The sequence below is a fragment of the Mustela nigripes genome, chromosome 14 (assembly GCF_022355385.1).
Source record: "Mustela nigripes isolate SB6536 chromosome 14, MUSNIG.SB6536, whole genome shotgun sequence".
Taxonomy (NCBI): domain Eukaryota; kingdom Metazoa; phylum Chordata; class Mammalia; order Carnivora; family Mustelidae; genus Mustela; species Mustela nigripes.
This window is the reverse complement of record NC_081570.1, coordinates 95,470,511-95,496,654: the sequence shown is the minus strand read 5'-3', so window position 1 is coordinate 95,496,654 and position 26,144 is coordinate 95,470,511. Positions and strand designations below refer to the sequence as shown.

General features: G+C 47.5%; 2 protein-coding genes across 3 annotated transcripts; both read left to right on the top strand.

The window, feature by feature from the left end:
- The first annotated feature begins 62 nt into the window (after positions 1-62).
- On the top strand, positions 63-8,305 carry WDR77 (WD repeat domain 77). Of its 2 annotated transcripts, XM_059375728.1 has the most exons (11): positions 63-343; positions 596-781; positions 1,788-1,929; positions 2,217-2,266; positions 4,580-4,650; positions 4,783-4,837; positions 5,318-5,389; positions 5,944-6,052; positions 6,825-6,893; positions 7,550-7,625; positions 7,681-8,305. In XM_059375728.1, the coding sequence occupies exons 1-11, from the start codon at positions 229-231 to the stop codon at positions 7,777-7,779; spliced, it is 1,044 nt and encodes a 347-aa protein (XP_059231711.1). In that variant the 5' UTR covers positions 63-228; the 3' UTR covers positions 7,780-8,305. The 2 variants fall into 2 exon arrangements, with proteins under 2 accessions (XP_059231711.1, XP_059231710.1); XM_059375727.1 differs by having other exon boundaries at positions 7,550-8,305.
- A 56-nt stretch (positions 8,306-8,361) lies between these two features.
- Positions 8,362-26,144, top strand: OVGP1 (oviductal glycoprotein 1). Its single transcript, XM_059375726.1, is given in 12 exon segments — positions 8,362-14,193; positions 14,593-14,797; positions 15,724-15,780; positions 16,002-16,167; positions 16,668-16,792; positions 18,476-18,584; positions 18,680-18,865; positions 20,439-20,555; positions 24,182-24,317; positions 25,309-25,836; positions 25,839-25,883; positions 25,886-26,144. Coding segments are annotated over 11 exon segments (1,653 nt in total). The 5' UTR covers positions 8,362-14,193; positions 14,593-14,717; the 3' UTR covers positions 25,990-26,144.

The window sequence follows — 26,144 nt, the reverse complement described above, 5'->3', positions numbered from 1 at the left end:
CCTCGTATTGTTTTTCTCGCGATAAGACGCGCGGAAGGCGGAGAACTTTTTGCCAGAGGGCCGCTGCCGACCGCGGAATGGAACCGTAGAAGCAATTCTCGCGAGATGTAGAGTGGCTGCAGCCTGTGGAGAGGGGCGGAGGCCCAGAGGGGCACCACGTGGGGCTGCGGGTGCCGTATCTTGGGCTGTCGTCCAGTTTGGGTCTAGGTTGGAGCTGGAACCGTGGAGATGCGGAAGGAAACCCCGCCCCCCTTAGTACCCCCGGCGGTCCGCGAGTGGAACCTTCCCCCTAATGCGCCCGCCTGTATGGAACGGCAGTTGGAGGCTGCGCGGTATCGGTCCGGTGAGCGGAGATCCCGGGCCTGGGGGCTCCCTCACCCTGGCTCGGGTTGCCCTTTCCCGGGACTGGCCTTTCCAGCCTGCCCCCGCCCCGCATGCCTTCCCGACCCCTGCCTCGCGTCTCTTCATTCAGTCCCCACCCTTGCCCCGGGTTCCTGAGCACAGATCCAGACTCGGCCCGCGTGCTGGTCTGTGCGGTCACCATGGAGACGAGCTCTTTCACTCCTCCCGCGCTGACAGCTTGTACTTCCTTTAGATGGGGCGCTTCTGCTCGGGGCCTCCAGCTTGAGTGGCCGCTGCTGGGCTGGCTCCCTCTGGCTATTCAAGGACCCTTGTGCCGCCCCCAACGAAGGCTTCTGCTCCGCTGGAGTCCAGACGGAGGCCGGAGTGGCTGACCTCACTTGGGTTGGGGACAGAGGTATCCTAGTGGCTTCCGATTCAGGTGAGTCACTTTCTACTCAACCCCACAGGTGGAATGGACGATGGGGTACAGATCAAACCGGGTTCAATCTTTAATTTCCCATACTCAGTGCTTCGGGTGTTGGCCCGAAGGAGAGCTCTTGTGTAGCGGCAAAATAACGTTTCCGAGATTCCAATTTGCCTCATGAGAATTTCTAACAAAATTAGGAAGTGAATTGGAACCATTTTTCTTCCCTATAACCTTCCCAGTATCACCCCCCTCAACCCAGACCAAGGATGATCTTGATCTTAAAGATGATGCTTAGGTCAGTCTGTGCTGTCTCTTTCCATTTCCTCCCATTTTCTTCTTTTTAAATGTCTTCCTTCTGCTTTGTTTGTTCTGAAAGTCAGGTTCAGCAATGGAGTCTTTGGAGTTTAAAAAAAAAAAACCAGTGTTTGGATATCGGCAGGTTTGCATGGAAGGATAAGTGGGACTTTAAAGACTGAACCTCTCTGACAGTTGAGCTTGAGCACTACCTACTTAAGACAACTTTTGGAGGGCTCTCTGTACTTAACCTGTCACTGTGCAAGACATTCAGTTATTCACAACATTTCTAAAGAAGCTACAGGGCATTTATTCAAATTGTTCAACAAATGCTAATGTCCAAGCAATTGGAAAGATTTAACCACACCAGACTGTATGCTACATAGATTGTTGAGACTTTGTCCTTGTCTATTGGGACTTATTTTCCAGTGTTTTCTCAAAGAAGCCAGATAATGGATTTTGCCAGCCATTCCATCTTTCCCTGTCTTCCTAGAAGCTTTCCCTGCTTAATTGTCTGGACTGTTATTAAGAAACAGTAATGCCAGCGTAAAGCCAGATGGCTTGGAAATAAGCTAAATCCTCTAGTAATAATGGACTTTGCTTTTATAGTAATAGTTTACTTTGTTAGTTTAGTGACAGTGGACTCACTTGAAACCTGGAAGTGACTTACTGTATTATTGGAATCCACACTCATTTTCCTCAACCTTCTCCACACTCCCAACAGGTGCTGTTGAATTGTGGGAGCTGGATGAGAACGAGACACTCATTGTCAGCAAGTTCTGCAAGTATGAGCATGATGACATTGTGTCTACAGTCAGTGTCCTGAGCTCTGGCACACAAGCTGTCAGCGGTAGCAAAGACTTCTGGTGGGTGCTTATGCTCATTGCTTCTGCATCTTAGACCTCTTTTGGGTGTCTTTATTCTCCTGTTAGCCTCATTGAGTAATGTTTTGGGTGTGCTGTAAGAACACGGTTATTAATTATGACATATCTACAACATTTCTAGAGATACAACAATCCATTGTGAATAGGGCTTAGCAGAAGCCCAGTAGTCAATGACATAGGTCATGTCAGTTAAAGGAAGTTCTTGAACACGTGTTTTTATGTGGATACTCCAGGTCAAAATTAAGAATCTCTTTCCTTTTGCTTCTTAGCATCAAGGTTTGGGACCTTGCCCAGCAGATGGTACTGAATTCATACCGGGGTAAGTGCACATTCTTTTTAGTCCTGGTCTTAGCTGTTTTGTTTTTATTCTCCCCTTGGGCTCTTTGAACTTCAGATATCAGGGAAAACAGTTACTTGCGCTTCTGCCTGATAGTTTTCTTCCAAAACTAGAGTCAGGCACCAATATCTATCCATTGCCTTTTCAATTTCCTTATTTCTGGTAATGGCTTCACCATCTTCTTGGCTACATGAGACTCCGGCTCTCAGTCCTTTTCTGCCCTTGCTGCTTCCTCATGATCAGTGGGTCCCCGAGTTCTTCGGAGTCATTTTCCACTTGGTCAGTGATTTCCCTTTCCATTTCTGATGCTCTCTTTTGCTTTCAGGTTTTACTTCGCACAGATGGTGGCACTTACCTCCTCTCTCCATCATCTTTTGTGGTTCTTGTGGCTTGTGGGTTAATATTCCATTTTCTTCTCAGGGCATTTAAGCCCTTCTGTCACTCCCCCTTCAAACATACTGCTCTAATTGAACCGGATCACAGGAGGTCCTTGACATTCTCCAAGAATAAACCCTGAGACTTGTGAATCTTGAACTTCTGAATATTCACCTGCATAAAATTTCTATTTTTCTGGTGAGAGCTATTACTTTTTATTAATGTTACTTTTTAATTTTTCTTTTACTCAATTTCATTAATAGTGGTAGCCGCTGACTTTATTCGGGGATCCACTCTTCATGAAGATAATACCTGGAGCATTAATGTGTGTGTGGCCAAGAGATGTAGATGTTGGATGAACACCTGGTTCCCTCAATGTCTAAGCGCCATTCCCTGCCAATTCTAACCACAAAGTGTATGGTTCACATGTGTGCCACAGCAAAAATCACAAACTCCTTCAGGGTCCGAGACTTATAAATGGTCAAACAATGTTAAATTGCCAACCTAGCATCTAATACACATGCCTTTTGTTTCTTAGGCCTATGAGGGATTTTTTCCTGCTCTGCCCTAACTCTTTCAGCACTTCCTCTGTTCATCCTTTTTCATTAATTCTTTGTAGTTCTTGTCTTACTTCCTCCACTGAATTGCACATCCCTTGAGGGCAGAGGAACCACTTATTCTATCTTTTGTATCCCCCACCCCCCACGATGGTGCTTATCTCTGAGCTTTGCTTTCAAGTGAGCAATCAATTCCTTTTCATTGTGTGGCTTTCCGTGGATGCTAGGGCTAGGAAAGAACTGTGAGAGGTAGTTTGATTACATCTCCTGTCGGGCAGAGCCATATTCAGGCTATCTCAGGTAGTCTGGCTAAATTGTATGTGGTTTCCACAGCCTGTAATAACAAATAACAGTGATCTTCAAAGTTTTTTACCATGTAGGCCTCCTAAAAATTTTTCAGAAAACTACCCTCTCACCTATTTTTTAATTTGGCATCTAATTTAAGTTTAAGTAGTTGCAAGGGAGGTACTTTCTGGCCATATCATCATTGTGCACTGGATTAGCAGATTAAGCCCCTTCAATCTCTGCAAAATGCTACCAAGTAACCTAACTGGCTAAAAACCAACCTGCATTGCCTGCATTGTTAGGCTAGCTGGCCGAGTTAGACCTAACTTTCTATTAGAAAAAGTCTCACTTCATTTTTAAGTTCAGTTCAGCCTGTCAGATGTGTCCTTATGACAACCATCTGTCATGGTTTTCAAAGTTTTCATTGTTAGAAACAGAGATAAGTCCCAGAATCACTCTAGCGTTTGTGGTAGGATGAAGCAAGGCCAGCCCCTGCAGTGAATTTTACCCAGATGCTTTTCTTTGCTCTTTGACTCTTAGATAAAAGCCTCTTTGGTTTAATACCTTAGGTTTTTGACACCTGGGCATTGTACCGGGGTGCGATGTGGGGTGGGTGAGAGGTGTGTGTCCCTTCAACTGGGAGAAGGGGGATGTGAAATTGGAGGCAGGAAAGGGGCACTGGCAGACCCTGGCAGCTTCTCAGTCAATTTCAGCAAATGTTTCAGTGTGCAGACCTTCTTTGAAAGTGTCTGTATGTTATCTGGAGGGGTGTGGTTACTATTGTATTGGAATTGCTATTCTGGGATGTAAATTCCTTCACTCTTCTTGCGTAGCCTCTAATTTTTCTTTCCTTTTCTTTACTAATTCATTTTCTTCCCCAAGCCTTTGTAGGTTTTAGAACTCCATCAACATCTTCTTTTAGGTTCTGTCTAATCCAGAATCTCTCACAAAAATTTATTTAAATTGCATCATGAGATAAGGCCCTTTTCTCACACCTCCCTGGGTAGTATCTGGGCTGTGCAGTAGTAATGCCTCCAGCTTCTGCTCTGTCATACCTCCCTACCTCTCTCCTTCACAGCTCACTCCGGGCAGGTCACCTGTGTCGCAGCCTCCCCCCACAAGGATTCCATGTTCCTTTCATGCAGTGAGGTGAGATACAGCCTTTCCTTCCCTCCCTACTTCCTGACCACACTTGAACCCTCTGGCCACAAGTCTAGTGTGGAGACTTGGCCAGCAGCTGCTTTTGGGGTTATGAAGCTCTTTTTCTGTTCTTCCTTCTAGGACAACAGAATTTTACTCTGGGATACCCGCTGTCCTAAGCCAGCATCACAGATGGGTGAGTCTGAGAGCCAGTGGTGGGAGGGTGGTCCTAGGAACCCACCTGGAAGAGGCTTCCTTGCCCAGAGACAGAGGCAAAGTCACCAGATGCTCAGTCAGTGTGACATACGGGACATAATCACTTCTTTCCCCACTGAGGCTCTGTTGATTGCATTTTGTGCAGTGGGTACCAAGAGGAAGGGTTGGTTTGTGGGTGACCAATTGACTTTACGTTTCTGGGATGGGTGGGTAAAGGGGCCGGAATTGATGCCATCATGCTTTAGGCCTGAAACCTGCCTGTGACTCATGTCCAGAAAGGCCTGGGGTCCAAAGGATAAATGAGGGTGTGAGCGTCAAAGGCAGGGACACAACTGCCTTAGCAGAGTTTGGGAAGGTGAATAATGGTGTTTCTGGGATTTGGAGTGACTTTGTAGGAGAAGCTCCTTCACAGAGCTGGGCTCTGAGTCTCTCGTTTCAGATCCCTCTTCTCTCATTGCAGGCTGTACTGCCTCTGGCTACCTTCCTACCTCTCTGGCTTGGCATCCTCAGCAGAGTGAAGTCTTTGTCTTTGGTAAGGCAGCCTGTCCCATAGCATTTGACTCTGGGAAGGGGGAGGATGAGAGCACACTGACCCCGTAATGCATGAGGCCCTAGCTGCTCAGTCTCAGCAACATGCTTGGGCATTATGTGAATTATACCAGTGGGAAGGGTGGGATGATCCAAGAGTGGGTTTAGTTTGGCTTGGGAAAACATGATGACTTTTTAGATTTGATTCCTGATTGTGTCCTCCAGCTCCTGTATTCTGGGCATAGCCAGAAGTCAGTGGACCACAAAACAAGTGGATTGCCAAATAGGGCATTCTGTTGGAGAGTAGGAATAACTCCCATGCTCTCATAGCTGCCAGGCTGTACATGTGATGACATAGTTAGTGGTTAAAATGATAACTACCTTGTTCATTAATTTTCACAATCACCAGTGACTAATTACCCTATTTGACAAAAGAAGAAACTGATGCTCAGAGTGGTTAGCTCCTGTAAGGTTGAGGAGCTAGCATTCAGATCCAGGTATGGCTGACTCCAGGGCCCATGTTCTTATCCACTGTGATGGGCTTCCTCTTTTTTCTAGGTGATGAGAGTGGGACTGTCTCCCTTGTAGACTCCAAGAGTGCAAGGTGTGCCCTCAGCTCAGCTGTGCACTCTCAGTGTGTCACTGGGCTGGTATTCTCCCCACACAGGTACTATCCTTTGTCCCCAGCGGCCTGATGGGTATGAATGGGACAGTGCTGGGTCATGTTTATGTTTGCAGAGCATCAGCTGATTAGGTCATTCCTTAAAGCAGATGGTGCTCTAGCTGAGGTTCAGGAGAGGATGATCTCTGAAGACCATAGTCCTTTTTTGGGTAGTTTGGTTTCTTTTTTGTTTTGTTTTGTTTTGTTTTTGTTTTTTGTTTTTTTAAAGATTTTATTTATTTATTTGACAGAGAGAAATCACAAGTAGATGGAGAGGCAGGCAGAGAGAGAGAGGGAAGCAGGCTCTCTGCTGAGCAGAGAGCCCGATGCGGGACTCAATCCCAGGACTCAGATCATGACCTGAGCCGAAGGCAGCGGCCCAACCCACTGAGCCACCCCGGCACCCCGGGTAGTTTGGTTTCTGCCTGCACAGGGCTAAAATAAGATACTCTTCCTGCTCAACACCCAGAATGATTAATATTGTGTGCTTCTGAGACTGTGTGGTTGGGAAAGTTTCTGGGTTCTTGCTAAAGCTGCAGAGAGGACCAGATGGGGTAGTTGGCCACTAGGATGATTATCCACCCTGGCTTATTCCATTTCCCTCCTCTTTCCCTGGAACTTATAATGTGGACTCGAGAGGTAGCCAGACCTTAACCCAGGGTGGGGATCGGGCCACCTCTTCCAGGTCACTTTTGGGTGGGAGGTGGGGGCTAGACCAGGCAGGATTCATCTTGGGACACTAGCTTTGCCAGTCATAACCCTCCCCTTGCTCTCCTAGCACCCCCTTCCTGGCCTCTGTCAGTGAAGACTGCTCACTCGCCGTGTTGGACTCAGGCCTTTCTGAGGTGTAAGTGTGAAGTGGGATCCTGTGGTCAAGAATTGGGGAGAAGAGCTATGGGTGGCTGGTCCTTTCTGTCTTCATCAAAGTGCATGGTCTCCCTCAAGGGGACCCGGTGGTGGGAGTGGGGAGACACTATCTCCCTGTTCCTGGGGCTGACTCACAGCCAGCTCTGTCCCTGGTAAGGAGGGGTGTGGTGGTAGGTGGGATTTCCAAGTCTGGTGATCTAGCCATCTCCAGAAAGGAACTACCCATCGCTTCTCAGCCTTTTGGCTAAGATCAGGTGCGGAAAGGGACTACCCTTTTCACATAAAGAACACATACGTATATGCAACGTGCTGTGGGGTGAAAGGCAGCAAACCCAGTACTGGAATTAATACTTCCTTCTCACCAAGAGAGCCATGATTTGCTCTCTAATCCTGGCCCGTATTTCTCCCCTTGCTTTAGCCACCATTTCTTTATGGAATGAGGGCACCGGATTGAATGATTGATGAAGTTCTCTGTGGATAACTACATTGCTGTCCTAAGGACAAGGCCACACATATGGTGAAGTTTGTGTCACACATCCAGAAAGGTGCCCTGGTTGTGTTGGATTCTCTCTTCTCCAACTCTGCTTTTTCCTCTTGTCTCTCATCATGCCCAGACTTTCCTTTTTTCTCTTCTAGGTTTAGAAGCCGAGCCCACAGAGACTTTGTGAGAGATGCTACTTGGTCCCCGCTCAATCACTCCCTCCTTACCACAGTGGGCTGGGACCATCAGGTCCTCCACCACATCCTGCCTACAGAGCCTCTCCCAGCCCTTGGACCTAAGAGTGTTGCCGAGTAGAGTGGATTTAAGACAAAAAGCAAATCCCCCTGAGTATCCACTCCATCTGCCCCTCCCTTTCTTTCTGTAATACCACACAGGAGCCTTACATAGTATATTGGTACAGCAGATCTGGGCAATTAATAGGCTTTGTCTCTCACCCTGAGGGAAGCTGGATGCTGGGATCTTGCAGTCATAGGGAAGAAAAACTTTCTTAAAATTGGATATGTATGTGTGTCTGAGTGTGTGTGTAGATACATAGTTTTTGGTGGTGGGAGGGAATTAAAAAAAAAACCCATCTTACAACTTTCCCAAGCCCTCCCCCCACCAAAAAAAAAAAAAAAGGTCCAAAAGGGTTTTATGCTTCCTATGTAGCTGTGCATGAAGAATTGGCCATGACTGGATGAGGTGTGGGATGTGAACATCCCTGGATTCTTGGAAGCAGCTTATATACTACTCATGGAGATAGGAGCAACTTTATTTTTTATAGAACTTAATCTGCCTTTCTTAATGGCAATGCTTCCATTCACAAAAATCCCATCCAGCTCACCTTAAGGAAAAGCCAGGAGACTCATGTGGTTTTGCACATCTCTTTGCCATTAAACTGAGTCAAAAGTCCATTTTCTGGCTGAATAAAATTTTGGCTGGTGCCTGTATAACGTTCCCGCCCCCAACCTTTTTCCACGGGATCTATGACAGGAAAACACTCATCTTTCACATATATAATTCCATGGGGTGGTGGGGAGCATAAAGGCATTTCAGTTAAATTAAAAACTGACATAGACTTGTGCAGAGAAAGGTCTACCCTCTACCCTGTTTCTCACTGGAAAACAGCTTGGGGCCTGACCTCTCCTGGCTTCTAGACCCTTTTCTCTGGATATAGGAAGTCTGAATGCTGTCTCTAGGGACTCTGAAGATTTTAAAATACAGCATCAGAGAATCAGAAATACTAGTTGGTGAAATAAAAAGCTGAGGCTTTGTTGGCCTATCTTTTGGTGCGTGTATTATGTGTAGTTAGACATACCTCACTTATGGGAGTCATCCAGGTATTAGTCAGAGCCCAGTATTTGTATGTGTCCTTCCCTAGCCCCTTAGAGTAGCAACTTGGGACTTAAATAATGAGTTGCTTGGGTTGGTGGACTAGTTAACCCCAGAAATCATGGCCAATTACTGATTATGAAACTAAATAACAATCCATTATGTGCTTTGGTGCTTTGCGAGTTTAGCTCAGCTAAAAATCACCTGAAACTGGGCTAGTTTGAAGGGGAATATGGACAAAATATTTGTAAGTAAACCTTCCATGCTTCACCCTTGCCAAATGTGAGGTCTGTCATCACAATAACCCTGAGTAAAAATACTGGGATTTGTAGTTATGTGATTACTGGGTTTGGGGTAAGATGGGAAGAAAGCCTTCACTGCTCCTGACCATAACTTCTTGGAAGGTAATAGGGTGGGTGGGTGTGTGGAAACACTTAAGTTCTTCCCAGAGATAAACTTCACAAAAAGTTGTGATGGCTTAGAGAAAGGAGGGGTGAGGTGGTAGGAACTAAGTTTGCCTAGCTCTTTTCCTCCTGAACTCAGGAATGGTGGAAAGGAAAGCAGTGGAGATGAGAACCCAAGGAATTGTCTGTTTCAAGGTGGTTAAAATGACCGCAAAGAAGGAAACCCTAGTTTTTGAAAAACCACATTATCTTACTGTAAAAAAAAAAAAAAGTTGGTTTGGATTCATGTCTGTGTGGATGAGAGTAATCACATCTATTAATGATTGCCACCAAGACATTTGCAAATCTGATCAAAATCACCAGCCCAGGTAGGAATGACTGTCCCAATTTGGGTTGAATATCTGTGTACAGTGAGCAAAAAAGGTGGTTTAAAATAGAAAGTGACTCCCCAATGAGAAATGTGATAGCCCATGTGGTTCAGTAAGTCCTGGACAAGGGGAGAGTTTCAGTAGTGTGAGCATGGACTCGACCGGTGACGGTTGGGAATGGGCTCATTTTACTTGGCTTAAACCTACAGGGATTTATATTGCATTTAATTTCACTGGTTCAGAGGTCTAATGCTGGAGTCAGTCCATTTCCCCATCTTCATTGTTCTTACTCTGAAACCCATCATCCTGACCCATGATTGTCCACTGCTGACCTTCAGTCATTGCAGTTACAGGCTCACCTTTCAGGTGGCACCTGGAGCGAAATGCTGAGGGAAGCTCGGTGTGTTTTCAGGTGGCACCAGACACTGCTCTGATTCCCACGGTGTCTCCTGCTCCACAGGACAGCAGGAGGCCAGTTCTTTAATAGCCATATGAACATTACTTGCTGATTCTTCCATCACATTAGAGCAGCAAAATCATCCCAATAGTACTATCGTTATTAATTTATTACAATACTCTGAATTGCCTCAGTTTTTAAACAGCGTCTATGAAATCAGGGATGTGGGGGAAATACACACTTTTTAAATACGTGTTAATATGTTAAAAATCCCTACACAGAACCAAAAATCTCATATCACATATTGGAAAACACTGCTCTAGCTCACTTTTTTTTTTTTTTTTTTTTTAAGTAAACCTACCACAAGGGGGGCTCAGATTCACAATCCTGAGGTCAAGAGTTGCACACTCTACCAACTGAGCTAGCCAGGCAACCCTGTACTATTTTAAAGATGTAAAATGGGTTTGCACCAATCTAGTCAACACTCTTTGGGCCCTTAGATTCAACTAACTGATTTTATTCAAGTCATATTTGTTCAGTTTATCCACATGTGTATCACCAAAGATTTGGCCAAATGCTCTCTTAAAAGCAAGGTGTTTCGGCTCCACCATCTTGCTTTCATCTAGTTGAGTGTTGTAAAATACAGGAGGTGATGCACTGCTGTAGGTGTTTTTTCCATAAGCCAACTAGAAGACATTAATAAATGTCTTCTCCCTTGTGAGAACAGGCTAAGCACTAGGGAGGAGTATTCTCAAGTATCCAGGTGGGTGTGTAAAATATATAACAATGGTGGTATTTTTTGAGAACAGACAGAGTGACATGGTGCAGTGACTTCGAACATAGCCCTCATTCAGTATTTACTATTCATCATCTGCTGCTATACACATGAGGGTTACAGTTGCCATCCTTGGCATGGTCATTGCTGAACGAAGCAGAGGTCACTCCTGGGTGTCCATTGTTTCACTGCAGTGTTCTTTTCATCCTCAGTCATCATAAGGCATGGGATGGTTAGGTCTGAGATCCAGCCTTACCCACTGCAGCAGAATAGGATCCTGGAGGACTGACCCAAGTACAGATGAAGATGATCCAGACTGGCAGGCAAATTTAGCTCTGTCCAGGAGACAGCTTTCAGAACTAGTGCTTCTGGCAGGAGTCAGGATGGAAGGGCACAAATCTCGTGGGAAATCTAAGTGATATGGAATCTGGGGGACAGAAGGGGCCTGAGGAGAGGCTTAGAAGTAGAGACAGGCAGGCATTCACTTCAAGGGGGGACTTGAAAGATAACCAGCAAGGGCCCCAGGAGGCAAGACTGAGTCAGCATCCAGGCCTGAGGAACAACTGTAGTGTCTATAGTTTACAGAATAGGAAGAGAAATGAATACACAGACCTCTTAACAAGAACTAGGTGACTCAGGCTAGGAATTGGGAAGGAAGAACATGGTCATCAGCATTAGAAACCACACCAGTGGTAACGTAACCAGTGGTTCAAGTTGTTGCCTGGCCTGATCCAGTGTTGCTCTCAGGAAGCTTAATTATCTCCTGATTCAGGTCACTCAGGCCAAGGAATGGAGTATGGCATTGAGCATGTAAGTGGCCCCAGTGATGGTGCAGGGTAAGAACTGGATCTCAAGTGTGTTAAGCAACAAAACTCGTGTTTTCCCCTTTCCCCCTATCCAAGAGAGATGGGAGAGACAAATACTTCTTTAAGATGGAGACCTAACACTAACTTTTGGGGGGGTGATCAGTCTGTTCACTAGACTAGAAGCTCCGTGAGAGCAGAAACGGTGTCAGGCTCACCATTGTACCCAAAGTGCCTAGCAGGGCCTGGTGCATGTTCAATGAATATTTGCTGAATATTTAAAGGAAGACAAGGATGGATGAAAAAATGGAGACACAGTCTCTTTAAGGTGGGTTATTCCATCAGGCTTGCCTGGAGTTTTACAGAAATACCCTTTGCCTAAACATTCTATATCATTTAAGGTTTTTGTTCCACGATACCCAAGCAATCTTCTGATTCAAGATTTAAGATTCTGATTTCTTCATACTGGATGGGATTCAAATTCAATCAGTAGTACTTGTGTTTCCATGTGTCATTTTTAAAAAAGATTTTATTTATTTATTTGACAGAGATTACAAGTAGACAGAGAGGCAGGCAGAGAGATGAAGGGAAGCAGGCCCCCGTGTCATTTATTATATTGACATCTGGTTAGTACCTCAGTGACATGTGGACCAGGTGAACTATCGGTTTCTGAGAAGATGGGTATCTAATCTGGTCTTCCACGATTGAGCTTTAGACCCTGACAGAGGATCTCTGTAGCAGGAAGAGAAGACCGATATATCATAAAAGCATCTGGCTACAGATCTATATTGTTTATCTCTCATATTGTTGTTGTATTTTTAAACATTGATTCTTAGGTATCCAGAATTATATTCCTTATGTTCCTTAAGTTCTCAGCACTGGCTTATATACTGGATCAAACATTGTTCACTCACACAAAGATTCATATTTTTGTCTTTTCTTAAGGAATTGAGAGGTTAGGATGCCTGGGTAACTCAGTAAAACGTCTGCCTTGGGCTCAGGTCATGATCCCAGAGTCCTGGGATCAAGTCCCACATTGGGCTCCTCAGTCAGCGGGGAGCCTCCTTCTCCCTCTGCCTGCCATTCTCCCTGCTTGTGTGCTCACTCTCTCTCTCTCTCTCTGACAACAGAAGGAAGGAAGGAGGAAAGAAATTGAGGGATCTTCCAACATGGGATCTATTTCACTACATGGCCACCATTAGTGGCTACTTGGAGTGCTGTCCCTGTTGATACCAATCTCTGTTGTCTCCTGACCAAGGGGTTTCATGTTATTTCATGTGTATCATTGGGCTTGAACTCTTGTTGTTATAATAAAGTGGAGAGGGCTATTATATTGTGTCCACTTCACCCAGGCATTTGTGTCACCTGCCTGGTGGGTGTCAGTGTGTGAGTTTGAGAACCTCACTCTGTGGGGGTGTGGGCGCAACTCTTTCCGCATCCTTAGTGACATCGACCATTCACTGAGCCCTTATTACATGCAAAGTCCTGAGCTAACAGTTTTTCATACATTATCTTTTTAATTCCTATAAAACCTTATGAGGTGAATATGGGGTATTACTTCCATCTTAGAAGCGTGGAAGCTGAAGCCCAAAGATCGAAATAATACCCACGATTATAAACTTCTAACTGATAACACTGAGATTCAAACCTTGGCCTGCCTAGGTCCAAAGCTGGGACTTTTCAACTTTTCATTACATTGCTACCCTAACCAATAACCTGATAACACTGGGATTACTGCCTCCATACAGTGTTTACTCCTCTTCATACTCAATCCCTGGGGGGCAAATCCCAGGAACAGGGCTGAGCACTGCCCTGACCTCGCCATGGCCCTTGGCAGACACCCACTGCATGCCAGTGTCAGACCGAGCTATCACTTTGCAAGCTCTGAGAGCTACAGCTCGACTGGAGAGGGAGGATGGGAGGTGCGGGGTCACTGTGTCTCGGGCAGCAGCCCATTAATCACTGCCCCTGGCTTTGTGTGTGTGTGCAGCTGGGCTATGCCAGCACTGTCCCAGAGCTCTTATAAAGGGGCTCGAGCCCTAAGCTCACAGCTCTCAGACCTCTGAGATGGGCAGACTGTTGCTGTGGATTGGTGAGTGTGGCAGGTCCCAGCCCCCACAATATTAGTCCAGGAGATACCAGGCTTCCTACGTTTGTCACCTCTCGAGTGCCTGAGGAGCAGCCAGGGGCTCGGGGTTGGGTTAGATGGAGGTGGGATGGGACACAGTGAAGGGCTGGAAGGGCCCAGGCAGGAGTGATCGGAGCAGTGGTTCTCCAATCCAGCTACCCATTAAGTATCTTTACGCCCCGTTCCACGTTGGACCAGTGATACCAGAATCTCTAGAGGAGGAGCCAGAACATTACTACATTTTATACTTACAGCCAGGGGGAGAATCACTGGCCTAGAGCTTTTGCTGGGACTTCTAAGTCATCGTTGTCCCCATGCTAATCAGCATGTGTGAATCGATGTGGTGTTTGTTGGGGTGAATAGGAGCTTCGATAGATCTGGCAACAATGGCTCAACTTAGAGAAGAGGAAGCCAGTGAACGCAACGTGTCTCCATGTGTGTGTCAGTGTCTGGCTATGGGCCCCAGTCCGTGGGTGCCCTGGAGGACCGGAGTGGGGCTGGGGCATGTCACTTGGGGAGAGCATGGGAATTTGAGTGTGATTCCATCCTTTGTTTCCTGCAGGCCTGGTTCTTGTGCTGAAACAGCACGATGGTAAGGACATTGTGTCATCTCCAGAGCTTCTCCGGCTGAGAAGTTCTCTGTGTGGAGTGTCCCCTGCAGATCCTCCCTGTCCTGGTTCCTGTGTCCCAGATCATTGATCTGCTGCAGTTCAGTGGAGGATTTTCAGTCCTGGCCATTTGTGTTGCTCTGTGTGCCAGGATGAGGATCCATTCTGATCAGGACTGCATAAAGCACTCTTTTCCTCCTGGGGCCTCAGCAGTAGGGGTGGGGGTGGGGGCAGACCTCAGGGTTGCTTTGGGCTGCGTTTGCATGGGGGTCGGGGTATTCTGGTGGCCAGGCCTCCCGGGCTGTGGTCACAGCGGTCAGCGGGAGCCAAGCTCCATACCCTCCCTTGGTCTCTGCCAGCTAACACATGTCCTCCCTTGCCAGGTGCTGCCTACAAACTGGTGTGTTATTTCACCAGCTGGGCACAGGGTCGCGCCAGCCCTGCCTCCGTCTTGCCCCAGGACCTGGACCCCTTTCTCTGTACGCACCTGATATTTGCCTTTGCCTCAATGAACAACAATCAGATTGTTGCTAAGGATCCCCAGGATGAGAAAACTACGTATGCAGAGTTCAACAAACTCAAGCAGAGGTGTGTTCATTGGCATGTGGGGATCATTTTTTCAGGAGGTCCTAGCCTCCTCTCAAGTGGGCCTTGGGAGCATCCCCGCCTGAGAACTCCCTGTTGAATAACACCCCAAGCTCATTCTTTCCTCCTTGCCCTTGTGAGGCCTTTGTTGCCTCTGCCTGGTAACCCCCAACTCACCCTTCAAGCCAGTGGGGCGGGGTTCATGTACTCATGCTGCTGGAGTGCTTCAAGGAGAGCCTGCCCATCACAAATGCTAGGGTCTTTATTACCATTTGTCACTTGCACCCCCTAGCCAATAAGCCCCACCCCCCCCAAGGTAAGGAGCAGGGTCTCCAATATGTTTGTATACCAGTGGCTGGGGGAGTGCCTTGGACACAGCGGGTGCTCATTAAGTGCTTGCTTAACTATTCCTCCCCACAACTCCTGGGTTCTCTCCCTGTCCAAGAGGAGGTCTGTCTCTGTGTGAATGATTATAGACAGCCAAGGTAAAAATTTTTGTCACTTGATCACAGGCTCCCTGAGAGCAGGGAGCTTGTCTGTCTCACTCTCTGTCGTATCTCAGTCAAGCACCTAAAGCCCTCAACCGCGCATAGTAATTGCTCAATAAGTACTTGTCACCTAAGAAAATGGAAAAGAAACATTTCAGATTACTTCTTTCTTCTTCTTTATGTGGGAGCATCCTGGGGATGAGGGGGGGTTTTGTGGAATTTGGACAAGCCTGGGGGGAACCTGGGTTGTGATGACCCATGGTTTGATTGTTCTCCCCTCTTTTCCCTCCTTTTCTTCCCTGTGCTTTGCTCTGCTCTCCTCTCCCTCCCTCCACCTGCCTTCCTCTTTCACTTCTCCACCCTCCCCCTCTACTTTGTACTGTTCCCCAGGGACCCACTGCAGTGGGGTCCCAGGTTACCTCCATTTATCCCCCATCACAGGAACGGGGAGCTGAGAACACTGCTGTCCATTGGTGGGTGGAATTTCGGCACTACCAGGTGAGACTGGAGCCCCCTCCCTGCTGTTTGAATTCCTCCAACGCAGGTATTTAGCCCCGCCCCGCCCCGTGCTGGGAGGGGCTTCTGAGAAGGGTGGACCCGCCTTCCTTTCCTCCAGCCACAGCTGTGTGCCCTCCGCGGGGCAAGAACCAAAGGGCTTTGTGGAGGTTGCGGTTCTGCAGAAAGCCCTCCTTCCCCGCCTCACCACGGGTCTCCTGCAGGTTCACCACTATGCTGTCCACATTATCCAACCGGGGAAGGTTTATTGGTTCGGTTATATCCCTCCTGAGGAGACATAAGTTTGACGGTCTGGACCTCTTCTTCCTGTACCCTGGACTGAGAGGCAGCCCCAAGAGTGACCGGTGGACTTTCTTCCTCTTAATTGAAGTAAGGCCAAGTCCGGCGGGCTCCAGGATCCAGCAACGATTCTATTTTTATCATATCTGGGCTCAAGGCGCAGGAGGAGCACAAGGCCAGGGGCAAGGGCAGGAGAATGGTGGTAGAACATTCTTTTACTACCGTCATCTTATAAGTGTCAGGCGAAGGAGCAGGAGTCTTGTGGCTCTTCCTCTTGGTCACAGCCAGGTCCTACTGCAGCAGGCCAGCCCAAGTGACGCCTCCTTTCGGCAGCGGCCGGGTCTCCCTCAGGCCCACAGTCTGCAGCCGGTGCTCCTGACCCTGCCGGCCACGCCTCTACCCCTCCCTCTATTAAGTCAGCTATCGTGGTGGCTCGAGGCCACCTCCCTCGCGAGCCTGGGGGAAGGGCCCGTGTCTGGCTCCCCTCTGTGTCCTCAGAGCCTGGCTCGAGGGGCTCTGTAAATAGTTTAACCGGCTGATACTTTCTTTTCCTGACGGTGCGGACGCCGCGTCCGCGTCTTTCTTGGTAGGAGCTCCTGTCTGCCTTCCGGCAGGAGGCGATACTCACGGCGCGTCCCAGGCTGCTGCTCTCTGCCGCCGTCTCTGGGGACCCACAGACCATCCGGACGGCTTATGACGTGCGCCCTCTAGGAGGGTGAGTGCGTGCTGCCTGGCTGGGCGGGACGTGGGAGGCAAGGAGGCAGCGCACGCTCACAACCGCCGCACCGCCCCCGCACTGCCCCTGAGTTCTCGCAAGGTGCTGGTGGGGGAGGGGGCATCCAGCTGAGGGACAAGGGTGGGGACAAAGGTTAGCTCAGCTCCACAAAGCCCGGGCTTGCTTTAGGAGATCAGAGGTGGAGTGTAGAATCAGTCGCAACCATCACGTCCTCTTGGGTAGTGCGTTCCGCAAAGCCTTTTGCTGGGTCTCCCAGGCGAAGCATCCCGTGGGCCCGGCCTCTGCCGTCCCAGGGGACAGCTGTAGACATACGCTTTGCCGCCCATGGCTGGCCTCAGAGGCAAATGAAAAATCACCCATCGCCACAAATAACAAAAATAGGAAAGCCCAGCCAGGCCCAGCTTTCCTAGCACCCGTCTTTGTGCAAGTTACAAAGCAGAGCAAAGAATAGCTCATAACTGACTTTTTTCTTTTTTAAAGATTTTACTTATTTGTCAGGAGAGCTAGAGAGCAGCAGGGGGAGTGGCAGGCAGAGAAGGAGAAGCAAACTCCCCGCTGAGCAGGGAGCCTGACCCTGGGCTTAATCCCTGGACCCAGGGATCAGGACCCAAGCAGAAGGCAGTCACTTAACCCATGAACCACCAGGCGTCACTCAGAACTCACTCTTTCTGGACATGCCAGCTCTGGGCTAATTTCTCAAACCTCAAGAATGGAGTATTTTACAGAGGAGGAGCTGAGGCCCGTGCAGAAGGAAAGAGAGGATGGGGTGTTTCTGTGTGTGATGACACCAGAGAGCTGGGTTTCAGTGTGGGGGCCAGGGGGAGAGACCCCGTGCGGCACAGAGTTTGTCAGCAGTGGTGTGGGTAGCCGGCAGGATTGAGGGAGGCTGACCCTCAGGCAGCTGGGTGACCGCAGCAAGTTAGTGAGCCTGTCAGAGTCACACCATCTTCAGCTCTAAAATGGAGACCACTGTGACACTGAGGCCATTGACCAGGTTAAAATTAAATGATGGAATCCTTGTACACCTTTACGCCTGTGACCTGGTAAGTGCTTACTGACACTTGTTCATTCTGAAAGTGTTCTGGAAGACTTGGTTTCCTTGGCGCCTCGAATGGTGGGAGGACAGATGCTCTTTAGCTGCTGTGGGCAGTACTGCCTTCCTCATGACATTTACACAACCTGTTAGTACTTGCGTCAGGCATGAGTGTGTTTCCTTCTGAAAAATTTTAAAAAGATTTTATTTATTTATTTGAGAGAGTGAGCGAGTGTGAGCATGAGCATGGGAGGAGGGGCAGAGGGAGTGGAAACAGTCTACCCCCTGAGCGGGGAGCCCAACACAGGACTCGATCCCAGGACTGTGGGATCATGACCTGAGCCGAAGGCAGATGCTTAACCAACTGAACCACCCAGGCGCCCCACAAATGTGTTTTCATGTCCGACTCCTGCCTACTTCCCTGGAAGCCCTCGGGATGACCCGGGTTCTGAGGCATGGCTGTCCCTGACCAGCAGTTTGTTGCAGCAGCTCATCTCAAGTAGATGACACAGAAGGGCGGGCAGCCTGGGCTGAGATGGGAGGGCAGCTTGGGTGGCCCTCCCATGGTTGATCTGACTTGAAAATCTCGTTAGCCCAATCTGCTTATCTCCTCCTCTTGGCCTCCACAGACTCCTGGATTTCATCAGTGTCTTGTCTTATGACTTTCATGGAGGCTGGGAAAAGCTCACAGGGCACAACAGCCCCCTGTACTCTCTGTCTGGAGACCCCAGCTCTTCGGTAAGGAAAGACCTCAAGGGGCCCAGATGCCTTCCCTGAGCCCAGGGCATCGGCCCTCAGTAACACGGAGGGGTTTGTGTTCTATCTACCTGCAGGCGTATGCCATGAATTACTGGCGAAAGCTGGGGGCGCCCCCAGAGAAGCTCCTCATGGGCTTCCCCACCTATGGGCGTACCTTTCGCCTCCTTAAAGCCTCTAAGAATGGACTGCAGGCTGAAGCCGTGGGACCTGCATCTCCAGGAAAGTACACCAAGCAATCTGGCTTCCTGGCTTATTATGAGGTGACAGAAATAGGGACATCTATCTGTTAGGGCTTCTCCATCCTCTAACAGGACAAGAGCAAGGTCAGCAGGGCAGAGGCAAGGGTGAGGACTAGAGACAGGACAAACAAGTGGTTTACCAGTGCAGGAGAAATCCACTATCAGAGATACTTCCTTTTTCTTCAGGGAAAGGTATCTGAGTCCTTTGTAGGGGATAAGGGGGCTCAGTCAAGTCCAAGTGCAGGGTTGGCCCTTGAAAGAATCTTAACTGTTACGCAAGTCAATCCTGACTTATGACTATCTGGCCTAAATAAAAATAATATCTGAAATATATATAATTTCAAACATTTGCAAAAGTAAAAGAATAGTGTAACCCCCCACCCCAACTCCCACCTACCCCTCCCCAGCTTCAATCACTAAGCTCTCCTGGCCAATCTTGTTTCATTTTCACTCCCTGATTCCCTTCCCTCCTACTACTGGATTCTTTACAAGCAATTCAAGACTTTCCTTCCTACAGATTCTTTCTTCTTCCCCCAGTTCCATTCCCTTATTCTCTGTCTCAACAAAGCTTTCTACTGAGTGGAAGGAAGAGACATGGACCCAAGGGGATATGAATATGAGGGAGGACAATAAGAGAAACAGGGGGTGTGGCTTAGGGATCTGGAAAGGTCTCATGGAGCAGAGCTTTGGAGCACAGGAAGAATCCTGATGCGCAGGAATGACAAGAGGAAGGGGCCTCCCAGGCAGAGGACAGCAGGTGCTGGGGCACATGGTGTATGTGGGTGCCTTAGGTAGGAGTGAAGGCACAGGGTCTCCCCAGTCTTTGCTCTCTGCTGGCTGGCTGGAGAGGTTTTCCTGCTAAGCCAGTGAAGGTTTTCCTACAAGTGATAGCATAGTGGAAATAATATTCTTGAACAACATTACAGCCAAAAAGATGTTGACGGAACCTTTAAAGAACCAAAGAGAGGAAGAAAGGAAAGAAAAAAAGCCTGGGACATGAGCTTCTACAACGGACTGGAACACTTCGACTTATTTGTGGCGTAGGGTTTCCAGTACAAGCCCGGGCACCTAGTAGTCACTGGGATGGTCGAGTGATTGTAATTACCCAGTTCTCCCTACCTTTGAGAACTTTAAATTTATTGGAGGTTCACAAGCTAGTGTGATAACTACCGAGACTGGGCCCTTCAGGCTGATTTCTAATGAAGAGAAATTGTTTATGATAAATGAAGAGAAATTGTTTATGGTAACTCTTTGGAAGAGATCCGGGTTTGGTCAGGTGGGATAGGTTACTGTTTGTATTAGCATTGACGTTATTTAGCCAAGACCTGATTTGGTTTCTAAGGATGTTAGCCATTCCTTGGTTCTGTCTCCCTTTCCATCATGGACATTAGAGAAAGGAACATGTTCTAGTAGGAATTTGTTCAGGAAAGAGAAGGTCCTCTGTGAGTGGCTTCCTGCTACCTCTTTGGTCCGCCTCTTCATACTCCCTGGGGAGGGGCCCTTGGTTTCTTCACCACTGGGAAAAGAGCAGCGTGCCTGCTGGCATTTCTCCCCATGGCTCTTCCCAGAACTAACCTGGTGATCCTCCGGGCAGGTTTGCTCCTTTCTCCAGAGAGCGACAAAGCACTGGATTGATTTTCAGCATGTCCCCTACGCCTACAAGGGGAAGGAGTGGGTTGGCTATGATGATGCCATCAGCTTCAGTCACAAGGTAAGACCTTGGTCCTTTCTTGTTCCGGCATATAGTTTTCTTCTGGCTCCCATGAGACTCTTATCTGTACAATGTGTGTGTGTGTGTGCGCGCGCTCATATGCACATATGTACACGCATGCGTGTGTGCATGTACTGGTTGGAGGATAAAAAGGTGAGGGTGGCTGGATCAGGTGAGTCTCAGGTACCTGACCAACCTGGGGTTTCCTAATCCCGTCTATTCAACCCTCTCCTTTTGAAGAGAAAGAATTTTGGTTTTGAGGGGAGAAATGACTTCTTTCGGTTTACACAGATTTTTGGCAACAGTTTCTTCTTTTCTGTTTGGACCAGATAATTTCATAACAGACAAACAGCAATACAAGGTAGACCATGCTAAGCGTTCCATGAGTAGCACTGATATGTGGGGTAGGAGAGTCTGGGAGGGGCTCCTGACAGAGGTGAGCAGCAGGGGGAAATAAGGACATGGGGAGAGGTTCAGTGGGCACTGAAAGCTCATTCAAAGTAGGTTCAAAGAATTTGGGGGGGGGGCAGAGCATTTTTGTTAAGTGTAAGAGAAGGTGGTGAAGTGCAGGCCGGTTTATAGAGGGACTTGAATCCTGGTGAAGGTGTTTGGCCCACTTCTTGCAGGTATTTTAAGACAAAATCAGGTTTCTGACCAGGCATATATGATCTGTAAGTTTGAAGCCTTTAGAACCTAACTCTGATCACCCCCTCGCCCCATGCAAGGGATGTTGAAGGGAAGTGAGCCCGGTGGGTTTCCATAGTGAATTACAACAGAGAGGACATGCCTTTGGTGATTTCCAAACCTGCCCGGGCTTTGGAATCATCTGAGACTTGACAAATATAGAAATTCTTGGTTCCATCCCTGAGTATTTAGCAGGTCTTAAAAAGAATTTGGAAACTGTTCTTAGTATGTCCCCATGGGATTCTGGCATTCTGAAAGCACTGGGGAATGCAGAGGTGTGCAGGGAAGATAGTGAGGGCGTGGACCAGGTGGTTGGAAGAGGAGGTAATTTTTGAATAAGAAATGATCAGGACTTGGCAACTGCCTGGATATCAGGGTTTATTAGATGTTCCAGTCTCTGGAAGAGATTATGCTGAGTGAAATAAGTCAAGCAGAGAGAGTCAATTATCATATGGTTTCACTTATTTGTGGAGCATAACAAATAGCATGGAGGATATGGGGAGATGGAGAGGAGAAGGGAGTTGAGGGAAATTGGAAGGGGAGGTGAACCATGAGAGACTATGGACTCTGAAAAACAACCTGAGGGTCTTGAAGGGGCGGGGTGTGGGAGGTTGGGGGAACCAGGTGGTGGGTATTGGAGAGGGCATGGATTGCATGGAGCATTGGGTGTGGTGCAAAAACAATGAATACTGTTACGCTGAAAAGAAATTAAAAAAAAAAAAAAAGAAGTTCTAGTCTCCTCTATTATGGGTGATGTAGAAGTAACAGGTGTCAGCTATTCTTTGGGAGAAGTTTGGGGTAGGAAGCATCAGAGAAGGGCAGCATTCATGAAGATCCACCATAAGCTCCCCTGTGCCTATCACTGGGTGAAGCCTGCTGCAGGGAGAGAGGTAGAGAGAATGGCTTTCAGCCTCTAGGATCTTACTCTGGTTTGGGACCAGAAGACACACACAGAAAAATTCAATGACTCAGTGGAATTACCCAGTTGGATGGAATTAAGAATATGATCCGCAGGACACGGGAGAAGTAATTGACCTACGTATGCTGGGGGAGGACCCAGGCCAGCCAGGATGGTGTCCTTGCTTTGAGGGGCTGTTACCATGCCTTGTAAAACTAGAGGGGGGCAGAACCCTGTGTGAGGCTGATTAAGGGATTTCATCCCAGAATCCCAGAGCTGAAAGAAACCTGAGAGATCATCATTGGGAGAGAATTATCCCTGGATTTCTCAGTGTTCCTGCGCAGTCTGGGCCCTCTGAGCAAAGGAAGCAGACGAGCTCTAATGAAAATAGGAAGCTGCCTCTCCCTCTCCCTCAGAGCCTTTGCTACAGTCCCAGATGTAGAGGTCCCCTCCTCAGAGAGGGCTTGTCTACGTTCCAGTGAGGCTCTCCCTCTCTCCGGATGACAGTCTGATTTGCTGGCTGTCCTCGATGAGCTCATGAGTTCAGGAGCCTGTGCTGACACCTTCCTGCATGTGGACGTGACTATCTGGCCTTTGCCATGTTATTCTCTGGGCAACTGGTGCACGAGGACCAAGGTCTAGGTGCTCTTCCAACTGTTCTGTTGCAGCGAGCATCACTGGTCTGTTCTCTGAACCAGAGATCCTGTGCGTGCACATGTACACATAAAGCTGGCAGGCTAATTTGTTCATTTGTAAGCAGGATAAAAACCCGGAGTCGTCTTAGTTTCAGCTGAGCTCTAATTGGGTCCCTCCTCCTTCTTATTCTACATTTGGGGAAAGCAAATCCCAGAAAGGAGGCCAAAGTGATTTGGCCAAGTCATGCAGCTATGCAGAGGTGATAGAGTCTGTCTTTTCCATCAACCTTGATAGAGAACACAAGCAAAGAAGTAATAGGACCCGGATTGGAGTCTAAACCCTGCCTTCTAGTTATAGCTGAGGTTTTAGAAATCATGGACAAAAGCCTTTATTTTCTTATCTGTGAAGGTAGTTTCTCTCTTCTTTATAGCATCATTGTGAGATAAGCTACATGGAAGTGATTCTAAAATAATATAGCAACATCTATTTAGAATGATGATAATGTTGATTAGCCATGGGATCTTGGAGAAACAGTTTTAAATATTTATGAACATTTACTTGGTGCAAGGTATTGCTCCAAATATTTTACAGGTAGGAACTCTTTTTTTTAAAATCTATTTTTAAAATTGTGGCAAAATATGCATGACATAAAATTTGCCATTTAACCCGTTTTTAGGCATCCAGTTCAGTACCACTAAGCGCATTCATATTATTGTTTAACTATCACCACCTAACATCTCCAGAACTTTCTCATCTTTTCAGCCGCTGGTAATCCCTACTCTGCTTTCTGTTTATATGCAAGTGACAACTGCTAGGACCCTCTGTGAGTGGAGTCATACAGTAGTTGTTCTTTCGTGATGGCTTCTTTCACTCAGTATAATGTCTTTGAGCTCCATCCTTGCTATAGTGTGTACTTGTAGGAATTCTTTGGCCCCTAAACATGTTGGAAATTTTACTATCCTTTTTCACAAGTGAGTCAACTGAAACACATAAGGTTTTTTGTTGTTGTTGTTGCTGTTTTTAAATATTTATTTATTTGAGAGAGAGAGAGAGAGAGTATGAGAGAGAGAGAGAGTGCATAAATAGAGGGGAGGGATGGAGGGAGAGGGAGAAACAGACTCCCCTCTGAGCAGGGAGCCTGATGTGGGGCTTGATCCCAGGACCCTGGGATTATGACCTGAGCTGTAGGCAGTCGCTTAACCGACTGAGCCACCCTGGTGCCCAAAGGCACTAAGGTTTGTGTGACCTTTTCAAGATCCCTCAGCTAGGAAGTGGTTAGAGGCTGGATTCAAACACTGACTCTCTTGCTCCTGTGGTGTTTCCTGAGGGTCTGTCTTCAGTGTTTAGCCATTGTACCCAGTCAGGTGGTTGCCCAGCATAGCAGGTTGATTGACTACTACTTTTTCAGGCAATGTTCATAAAGAGAGAGAATTTTGGGGGAGCCATGGTGTGGACGTTGGACCTGGATGACACCAAGGGTGCTTTCTGTGGCACTGGCCCTTTCCCCCTTGTCAGCAAGTTGAATAGTCTCCTGGTGCAGAATGGTGAGTAGCTATTGCCTGGAACTGGGGTTAGAAGTTGTGTAACTAGGCTCTGGCTGGGTCCCTTCTGTTAGATCTGAAGGTTTTGGTGAGGCAGCATGACTTCAAAGGAAGAGAATAAGTTCTGATGTCAGGCCAGTCCATTTTCTTGGTTTAGAGGTGTGCTCCAAGTGACCCCTCTGAGCTTTGGTTTCCCTATCTGTAAAACAGGAATGATCCTTATACTCACGACATTATTACAAGAATGAAAAGAAATGAAGAATGAAAACTACGGGCTCATAGTTAGTGTTCAACATATGCTAGTTTATTTCTCTCTTGCCTCCTCCTGTTTTCAGGGGACAAGGGCCAGAAAAGAAAGTCAGATTTCTTTTGCCATCTCATTGATAGTAGAGACTGCCCCAGTGTTTAGGAGATGGAACCTGGCATGCTAGAGCTGAAACATTCTTTGAGTTGGTTTACCCATCATTTTATACACCAAGAAACTGGGGCTCAGAAAGCTAACTAGTCAGGCTAACTAGTGGCCCTGCTAGTCAGGGCCAAAGATAGGACTCCAACCCAGTTCTTTACAAAATGCTGCCTAGAGTGGCCTCCTTGCCCCTTGACATTGTTCCTGGTGTCTCCTACAATGGGGGACACAAGAGGTTTCTGTTATTAGGACTTGGGGCAGCAAGGTCTTGTTGAATTCACAATCAGAGAGGTCAAAGTGAGGTGAGGTCTTAAGCATAAAAGACTGGCAGGCTCCCTAGGGTCATTCACCAGAAATCTAGTAAATGTGCTGAGTCCCCATGTGTGTCTGGGGTCACATTAACGTGATGAAGTCAAGGAGCAGGTATTCCATATGGTGGGATTTTATCTATGCCCTCAGGTGGGTATATTATAAAATCCTTCAACTCTGGATTTTGGGAGCATGTACTTCTGTTGTAGTCCTGCCAGTAATTAATAGGATGGGAAGGAAGCAGTAGGAGTCTCATCCTGTTCTGATGATTTTCTCTAGAGTCCAGCTCAACTCCTTCACCAAAATTTTGGTTCTCAACTGCTATGACTTCTCCAAGAACTGGCCCTGAAAGGCCAGCTATAACCAAAGCTTGGACCGCTGATATGAGGATTTCATTCCCAGGAGGAAAGTCTCTGGCCGCTAATAACCATGGAAAGTTTCAAAATATGACTACAAGAAACAGAGGTGGGACTGTGACCCCTACAAGGGAAACTGAGCCCTTTGGAAGTTTCACTGTAACTCTGGAAGGGAATATTGAGACCTTTAGAGAAACCATGACCAACGGAGAGACGACTATGATTCCTAATTATTTTTGGACCTCTGGAAGAACCATGCCCCGTGGAAAGAGGGCTATAGACTCTGAGATGATGACTATCCCCTCTGGAAAGATGACAGTCATTCCTGATAGGCAGACCAAGACCCTTAGAGAAGAGAGTTTGATTTCTGAGGTGGACACTGATCCCCTGTTGGATTATGTTGTTCCTCACATGGAAGCTGAAAGCAGGAGGTCATCCTCTGGTCCTGTCATCTAGCCCCAGGACACATTCCTCTTGCTTTTGACAATCCCTGTATTCCCATTACGGAAACAATTCCTCTGTCAATCTTATGACCCTTCCAACAAGTGCTCTCTCTCTAAGAAAAGAAAACCCAGAAAATTCTGCTGTGGGTCAAGGAGCCTAGGCTCTGTTGAAGGCAGAAGCTGGGAAAAGCCCTTGTCTTTTCTTGTAGGGAGCTGCTTTTACCCAGACATTCATAAACCCTTCATGGGTATGAGCAAACCCCAATATCAGTGAGATCATCTCTTTTCTGTTGAATAAACTGGAAACACAAGAATC